Genomic DNA, 9131 nt, shown 5'->3' with positions numbered 1-9131 from the left:
ACCCTCTTAGCAGCACAAGAAAGGTAAAATATATGAGGTGAAAGAAGAACAACCCTTTTGAGATGTTAGCAAGAATCTTTTCATAGAGAGGCCTTCTAGGGTTGACTCTTCCATGGAGGCGATAAGAAAGTGGAACTATAAGTTGCGAAAACATTAGTCTCGATTACTATAATAACAGTTATGTACAATCATTGATGTCAAAAATTGATACCCAATCGGGAGTACGTAATTTAAACGTGAGGAGTGAAGGAAGCAGCTGGCTCCTCGTATTGCACAATTGAACTTCCACTCGTAACAAATACAGCTTTCTACACTTTCCGCCTTCTTTAGCACTGGTGCTGTAATCATGCTTATATTGGACTCGCTTTTAACACCTGCAATGAAATTAAAAGAGAGAGAGAGAGGGAGAGTTTTAGTATTTTTGGTGCAGTTTCATGCTCAGGTAAAAATGCACAAGAAAAAGTAGTTGCTGCAATCACAAGTTTATTGCAAAAGCACCAAGATTACCATTACCTACGAGGGTAACAAAGAAGAAACCTTCCTTCTTGTGAAATTAAAAGAGAGGGAGAGGGAGAGTTTTAGTATTTTTGGTGCAGTTTCATGCTCAGGTAAAAATGCACAAGAAAAAGTAGTTGCTGCAATCACAAGTTTATTGCAAAAGCACCAAGATTACCATTACCTACGAGGGTAACAAAGAAGAAACCTTCCTTCTTGTGATGGTAACCAGTATAGAATTCTGAGTTTTGGCGTCTCAAAGCCCCCACATAAATAGTTCGATGGGACAACTTCCCTCTTAAGGTGTATAAGCATCTAGAGTAGACTTCTAGCTTAAAATGCTACCCATGCTTGGAATTTATATGCTTTACAATATCATCATCTAACTCTAAAACATAATTCACAATATTTGTAGCTTGACTTGTGCGTTGGGCACCTTTTATCTACATACTTCTAGGCAGTTAAAGGAACAATGCTAGGCGTCATTGCTAGGATTTCTAAACAATGTCCAATATGCCACAATAAGGATTTTCTAGTTGAACTTTCAGAAAATTTCAAATTTCCAATTCCGAAATGCCATTTAACATCAACAACACCTACACGAGCTTGAGGAAATAATTAGTTTCTATATATATATAAAAAAAAATACCTGATTCTTTGAAGTTGTTGCAGCAACCCAGTGCCGAGGATTCAGTGTTTCTTCCGCCCCATAACTGATGAAAGTTACTGCTCTTGATTGTGCTTGCATATTTGTAACCGAGGCTGGCAATTCTCTCATGACCCATAATACAAAGGCTGAGGGCACTGATGAACCTGACAAAAACAAGCTTATAGCAATAATAAACATGCCGCTGACAAATTAACAAAAACATGTGTCTTTCAGCTGAATAAAAAATAATTTTGCCTCCATAATAGCAAAAAATAAGACCCGTCCCTTAAAATCCAAGGACTAAAGAAATAGTAAATGACAAAATAATTTTATCAATTAAAACCTATTAAATCATGGGTCGCTTTCTGTTATCAAGGGAAGTATCTCTCAAAGAATCCAATCTGGCTAGTTGAGTAAAATCTTTAATTCTCAACATTTAGCATGGATGTATAAAATTGATATCCTCCCAAACCCGATAGTGTAATAGCACAGTGATACATTTGAATATCACACGCCCTGCCCCCTTCTCCAACTGTCAAACTTCTTCCATTGGTGATGGATTCATAACATAGATACAGCTCTTATACTTCCAGTTTCATAGCAAAGGCATAATAGCACCTTGAGGAATTCGGTTAATCTGAACCTTGGTGCCACAAGTTAATGCTACTAAGTCCGGCATTTGAAAACATGGACCTAGATGATCAAGCACACATACTTAGTGCTCACAGCATGTCTGAGTTTACTGTATCAAACAACCAATCTTTGAGTATGCTGAAAAACATACATAAACAAGGTCGAGGGAGTACCTATAAAATAGTAAAAAACTAGAAGAACTAGTGTTTTCACTTCATTTATATTCTTCATACTCCAATGATATAGAAGCTGCCAAAGGAAATGAGATTAAAAATTGTACATGTCAAAGGCAGGAACCGATAACCCCAGCAGCCATCAGCCACTTACAGGTATATCTGTAAGAAGAGCTACCGCAGCACTTGACATAAAACATACAACAGAGACAACTGCTAGGCCAGCAACCTGCATATCATGGAAAATTTTACAAAATCTTACCACAATCAAGTTATTTGTTTTATAGATTATAACCCTCAAAAGAATAAGAATATAGTTGGATATTATAAACAAAACCTATAACGAAAGGCAAACACAAAGAGAATACCTTCCGCATCTCAGATGAAGCTGTCTCAGACCTTACTTTCCTCAATTTAAGAAATAGGATAAGACCTGAAAAAACAACCAGTGAAATATAGTCCAAAGAAAGGACTTATATAGGTAACAACGCATGAAACCATTCATTCTAGCACACCAGTTAAGAAGCATAGATGGTTAAATAGACACAATAAGTTATAGTTTGAAACACATGCATGATCATAAACACTGTACTAACTGATGAGAGGTGGAAATGAAAAGTCACATGGCTGATGGCTGGAAACAAATACATGATGAATCAACACTGATTATGGATACAACCATAATTCTTCTTCACTTAGCTGCTATAGAGCTATTCATTAACTTGGATCCTTTTGTACCCATGTGAATTATAATAGCCACAACAAGCATTTTCTGGAACTTCCTTTCTTTAACTATATGTTTTTGTTATCCTCTATTCAAAAAGAGAATAGATGGACAAATCTACCTTCCATCCAATCATATGGTAAAGTAGGAGAGAAAGCAAGATAAAAAGTGGATCGATGAAAGTATTACCATAGGATTCATACACAAGATATAACACAAAATCAGCATAAAAATGGACATGATGATTCATACAACAGAGAAGATAAGCTCAAAAGTGGCTGAAAATAGTAAAAACAAAGAATTACAACCATGCATTGGCCAAGGAACCAACCAGTAACCTTATTTTATGATTAAGAATTTACTCTTCCAACATCTATTGGTAGACAACTAATCAATAGAATATTTAGCTGAGCAGACGTGTATCTGAAAACGTCACATTTCTTTATGGTAGATATTTCTCAAATTGTAACATATTTTAATATGCCATAGTAATTTCCAAATAAATTTAACTGACACAGAAAAATATTGCAGTTACTTACCATAGCAACCCAAAGCCCCTCCCAGTACAAGGATTGCAGTAGCAAAAAGATCTACATATACCTGCCCAGTATATTCAGGTAATTAACAATGATTTGTAGTACTGAAGATAAAATGCGTGTCATATATATTTTACCTCAGCTTTTCTGTCATTCACAGAAACGCAATTCATTCACAACTTCCAGAAGATTTAAAGAACTAACAATTAAATCCTTAAAAAGAAAAGGTTCCACTATTTTCATGTGCTGTATCATTATAAGCAGGAGGAGATGAATTTAATACCCGAGCAACTACTGAAGAATCAATTGGATTATTTCCCGCTCCAATCCAGATTACTACAGCAAATGACAGCATTAAGAAAAAGATCAACACCACAACCTACAGTATTGAAAAAAAAATCATAATCAGAGAGAGAGCGACAGACAGAGAGCCATGATAGTCCAAAATCAATAGAAGAAGTATGAAAATAAAAATCACAGAATCAAAAAAACTTCTCATACTGCGATAACAAATTTCTGATGACTGCCAACTTGAATGCCACGGAATGAGCAGCATCTCCGATAACTATCTGTGTTCATTGAACCAGGTTTATTCTTTGAACTTTCCAACAAAGGCTGTTGAGAGCTATTTTCTTCATCTTCATCATCATCTTCTTCTTCATTTGCCTGATGGCAAAGGTCGACCCTATAAATCATTACCCATGAACAAGATATATGTAGCTGAGGGCCTTAAATGCCAAGAAGATGACCTTCACATGCATTTGCAGACTAGTTTTATTAATCAAATTCACGATGTGCAAAGTACCATGTCAACTTCAAACTTCTTCCAGCAATATGTCATGTTGGCCTACTATGAAGTATCTATAATTAAAGACATCTAAAGCCCAAAGTTTCCCAAGATTAATTCCATAACTACAAGATAAAAAATAAATAACCATGTTGATTAGTTGATATAAATTAATAGAAATCAGCTCAAGGAACCAAACCAAGAACATAGTAAACCTATGCTTCAATTTGGTGAAGTTGGTTCTATATGTGAACTAGATCAAGTTTTTGTGTCATTACATTCCATGCTACTGGAGCATCCTCTTTTTAATAACATAATAACCAATCACATAATGAAGTTCAAAGATGTTCGGGTAGCAATGACATATTGCAACTGACCCAGTCTACAATTTCAGTTTTTTATGTATTTGCCTTATCTGATTAATCTCTAATTTGTCGCTCTTAACTGTCTTTCTTTCTTCCCCTTACACATCCCTAGAAAACATAATAGACAGGACCTTTATCCACCAAATCTACCCATCAAACACCATTTGAAGAAGTATTCATTGGCCTTGCAAAATTTGTACACCACATAGGACAAAAAAAAAAGATCTTCCTGCTACATGAGTATTGCCTCTTCAAGGCTCCAGAAACTAATTACGGCCACATCAAAGTATTTCTTTCTGCTGTAAATCCATCCTTCACTATGTTCTACTTGAATGATCTTCTCTTCAAGTTGGACAAAGAAAAAGTCATCGTTGATCTCCATGTGAGAACCAAGAAGACCAAATACACTATCTTACATATAAAGCAAGTGAAAATAGATAATCTGACCCAGAAAATAGAATAAAGCTTTCAAAGGTCCTGATAAACTTACCAGAAAGACAGAAGAAGTAGAAACACTGCAAAAAACAGAATATTGGGAAAAGCTGCAAGAAATTTCACAAGTTTGCTAAGACCACTCAAGTAGACAGAAATAATAAAAACCTGTATAAAAGTAATCTAGAGGAAAGCCTACCCATTAGGATAAAACCACATGCATGAGACCAGCAAAGCCACCTATTACAAGTAGCCATGATGGTGGATATAAAGTAGATGAAGTAACCTGCCGAACAGAAATCAAAATCCTGAAGATTAATTACTTCTGCAGAATAGTTTTGGGCACTCTTTCACAATACCTTAATGCTTCCAAATTTTTCAGTATCAAGACAACAGGATCAGGGTTACAGCTTTTTACTGACTATATAGAGCAGCTGAGAAGTCCTCAAGAGTGGTTTTTAAAATGAAAAATCAGAAAGCTTGATAGAGTTTAGATGGGATTAAGTGCTAAAAAAGACAAATAAATTTTAAGATATCAAGGAAACCAGTCAGTTAAGTAGCTAATTGGAAGATTTAAAAAATTAACATGGTAATCATGCAATAGACCAAATGCCTAGACATTGCAAATTTCCTTGAACAGATGTGTTTTTCCAATTTATCATGATCAGCATGCTTAGAATCGTATCTAGTTGCAATATCCATATGAATGTGTACAAAGAGAGGGTAGCGTGCCCAAACCTTGCACTAAAACATCATTTTGATCAAATAAAAGCTAGATGTAAATTCAGAAACTCATGAAAAAAAAAAACAAGGAATTGGAAATGCAAGTCCTATCAAACCTTTGCACAGTATGGTAAAATTTCTCAAAGCATGCTATTCTCTCCAGAAATCATCTGGCTTGTGAAATGATTGACAATAAATGCAGAGGTTGGTGACATATTACTTTTTTATGAATCCTATTATTCCATTAATTAATTCATTGCTAAAATGACCATGATTTGCCAAACATGAGTTCAGAAGAGTCATTGCACTTAACACTATACTGAGATAAAGAAAAATCTTTGCTATATGAACCCTAATGCCTTAGACTTACCCAAGTTGCAAGATCCGACCATCAGATGGAGTACCTGCAATTAACACCCCCACCACCAAATGAATATCCTTAACAAGTCAAACTAGATTCTAACAAAATAACACGATTTGCATTCGGTTTCATAACGACAATGGATTGAAACTTCCTGTAGCAGAAAATCCTCTGATAGGTGCCATGGCATGAAGGTGAAAAATCCCAAAAAGGGAGAAGAAAATGATATGTAAGATTTTTAGGGGCGCCTCACAGGGATGGATTTCGCCTAATGCAAGGAGATAGGGCTTACTTTTTGTCGTGTCCATCCAGATTGTTGATTTCGCAGAAAAATCCTGATAAGCTGATACATAGCTAGAAAATGTCAGAAAAATCAAATAAAAAAAAGGTGGGGAAATCAACAATATTAACATGCAAGGAATTTAATGCAAATTTGTTATAAACATACTGAGGACGTAGAAGTCACACAGTTCATAGAAAAATTTCTAGCAATTCAGAGCATATATTCAACAACGATTTCCAGCATTTAAATGCACGCTCATACTTCAAACCTTAGTGAACAAAGCTCCACTCGAACATCTCCTTTTGACTGGTATCTATTTGCCCAGAATATAACATGCAAGAATCACAAATTGGGAACCTTGAAAGAAAATATAAATTCCGATACCAAGCACTTGTAATATTCTAAGTATCTTTTTTATCCATCCCTCAAATTCCAACACAACATAAAATCTGCCCTTTTCACTAATTCAACCCAAACCCAATTCTAAGTACATTCAATCAAACAGAATCAATAACTCATCATTACTTATTCCAGTTATCTACCAATCCCAGATTGTGAATTCCAATGCCATCAAGAATGATACAAAGTAAGGGGGTATACACGAAAAAGAAGAAGAAAAGCAAGACAAAACCTGAGAGAATGCAATAGAGGCAAGAGCACCATCGATGCAAGCAAGAGCTATGATAGCAATAAGCAGGTCCAAGGGATAGCAGCTTGATTTTAGATTCATTGGTTTTTCTTATTTTATTTGTAGCCCACTGAAAAGAATCTCGCAGCAGGAGGAGCAGCCTGGGCGAGGAAAAGCTAAAAGAGAAAGGGAAAGAGAAAGGGAGAAACGGGGCTGTGTTATTTATTATTATAATTACATTTTTTCCATGTGTGGTTTTTATAATTTATATTTATACGCTAAGGAGTACCTAAAAATACGACGATATGAAGTGTACGGAAAGACAGTGACACAGGATCTGTTCAATGTGCTGAGTCGCTCCTCTCTTGTTTTGGCCCTTTGGCGTCCTCTTGTAGTTGCTTACCTATGCTACCTTAGCGACCACCTTAAAATGGCTTCTCTTTTTCCTTCCTGGCTGCCTGTGAATTTGCCCAGAGAGGTTTGGTCGGCCTTATCTTGAAGTATCCCGACTTCCGACGTATGCACCTCTTGATGGAGTTTTTTCCCACGTTAGCTTAGCGGCAAAACTTATTTTCCAAACAAGAACGTTTGGGAAAATAATTTTCACAATAACACACAATTAGTGGTTTCACATTCAGTATATGTGCAATTTATAGGTTGCGCTTGTTAATGGACCTGGACCACTAGAACCATGGGCATGTCGTCATCGAATATTATAAACATGATCATTTTTTTTATTGCACTCATAAGTGAAGAATGGTACAATGAGAATCAAGTATTAAAAGCACCGTGTACAACATTATCAGTAGCATCACGAACTATAGCTACAGCTCTTCGGCACTCTCGTATTAAAAAATTCACTTAATAAGATTGTGAAAAAGATTATATTATCTTTTTTATTATAAGAATTTTATTACATGTTAAAAAAAACTATTCTATACATAGCAATCTATTATATCTTGGTGCATGAGACTTATAATTATATAAATTACATGTCGGATCTCATAACACATGATAATGTTATGAATTACTTTGTTATGTTTATGTATAGATCTAAATTAATAGGTGAATACAATGTTGTAAATACATAATCTCTTCAATAGGTGGATATAATGCTATAAATGCGTGATCTCTCCACACATGCCACTAATTGACATATTGTACATGAACCACCAACCAATCATCTTCATCTTTACCTTGATTATTAACATCATACATGTTATCAAGTGTGTTAACATCAATATGTATGTGTTGATGCAATCCAAACTGATGCATTTCATGATCAAGGCAATACGCATTAACTATGGCAAAACAGTGCATATGAAATCATTACTAGCCGTAAATCACTTCTTTTATGCAAAATAAAGATGCGCTTCCAATCAAATCAATAATGTACGGTGTTCATATCACCTATGAAACCACAAAACATATATATATATATATATATAGACACACAATATCCATACAAAGAAATGAATAATTCAATTTACACATACCTGGTGAGGCTCATGTGAATCCACCTTATCTCGATAGAAATCATGAATATGGGTAGGATTTTATGTATGATGCTTAGACCTTTCTCGAACCTAACTAACATGTTCAAGACAATTAAGCTAGACAATTTTTTTATAGAAATTTTAAATTTAACAATGTGTTCATAATTATTATTACCAAACTCTAATTGAAAATCATCTTCCCGTAATCGTGTTGAGTATATGATTTCTCCAAACATCAAGATGACTAATATGAAGATGCTCTCACAAACATAACTATATATTTACAATAAAAAATTAGTAAATATTTAAATTAACTATATTTAATAGAATATAATATCAAATTATACATGTAGAAATAATAAATATTTGCCAATTTGTTTTCCATTTGACATGCATTATGACATGTGATGGTGGGCTTGCATAACCATAGAATTATGACATGTGTGAAGCTCATTCAATTTTAAAATCTCAAATGAATTAGAATTTATGTGATATCGTTTAAGTAAATACCATTAACTTGATGGTTCATGTTTACATTGTAATTGCATATAAGTTGTGGTTGAACGTTGCACTTTGTATTGAAGAGAATTTTTTACATATCACCAATTAACTATATTGATCAAATCAACCTTGGTTCAGAATATTTATCTAACCTCTAACTCAGTATTTATGACTGGATTCCTACGAATCAAAACTCATCATATGAGCAGACCCACCAGCATCTTTAAATTTAAGAACAAGGGGTCTCATTGTTTGAATTATTGGCTCACATTACTTATCTTCCTTAACTATATCATCGGCATAACAATCATTTTCCTCATCACTTGGTTTACATTCATCATAACA

General features: G+C 34.7%; 1 protein-coding gene across 4 annotated transcripts; it reads right to left on the bottom strand.

Annotated features, from left to right (window-relative positions):
- Positions 1 to 113: 113 nt before the first annotated feature.
- On the bottom strand, positions 114 to 7254 carry LOC105139853 (tobamovirus multiplication protein 1-like). Of its 4 annotated transcripts, XM_011046469.1 has the most exons (14): positions 7079 to 7254; positions 6793 to 6965; positions 6171 to 6221; positions 5888 to 5921; positions 4994 to 5080; positions 4853 to 4904; positions 3712 to 3895; positions 3494 to 3589; positions 3214 to 3274; positions 2319 to 2383; positions 2105 to 2179; positions 1951 to 2026; positions 1145 to 1308; positions 114 to 374 (listed from the first exon to the last, which is right to left on the bottom strand). In XM_011046469.1, the coding sequence occupies exons 2-14, from the start codon at positions 6889 to 6891 to the stop codon at positions 351 to 353; spliced, it is 1068 nt and encodes a 355-aa protein (XP_011044771.1). In that variant the 5' UTR covers positions 6892 to 6965; positions 7079 to 7254; the 3' UTR covers positions 114 to 350. The 4 variants fall into 4 exon arrangements, 3 of the variants coding, with proteins under 3 accessions (XP_011044771.1, XP_011044770.1, XP_011044772.1); XR_845056.1 differs by lacking the exon at positions 7079 to 7254 and having other exon boundaries at positions 1145 to 1837; positions 6793 to 7032; XM_011046468.1 differs by lacking the exon at positions 7079 to 7254 and having other exon boundaries at positions 6793 to 7029.
- Positions 7255 to 9131: the final 1877 nt, after the last annotated feature.

The sequence above is a fragment of the Populus euphratica genome, unplaced genomic scaffold, assembly GCF_000495115.2.
Source record: "Populus euphratica unplaced genomic scaffold, PopEup_1.0 scaffold185.1, whole genome shotgun sequence".
NCBI classification, from domain to species: Eukaryota; Viridiplantae; Streptophyta; class Magnoliopsida; order Malpighiales; family Salicaceae; genus Populus; species Populus euphratica.
Note: the sequence above shows the minus strand (reverse complement) of the source record. Positions and strands in the feature narration are given on the sequence as shown.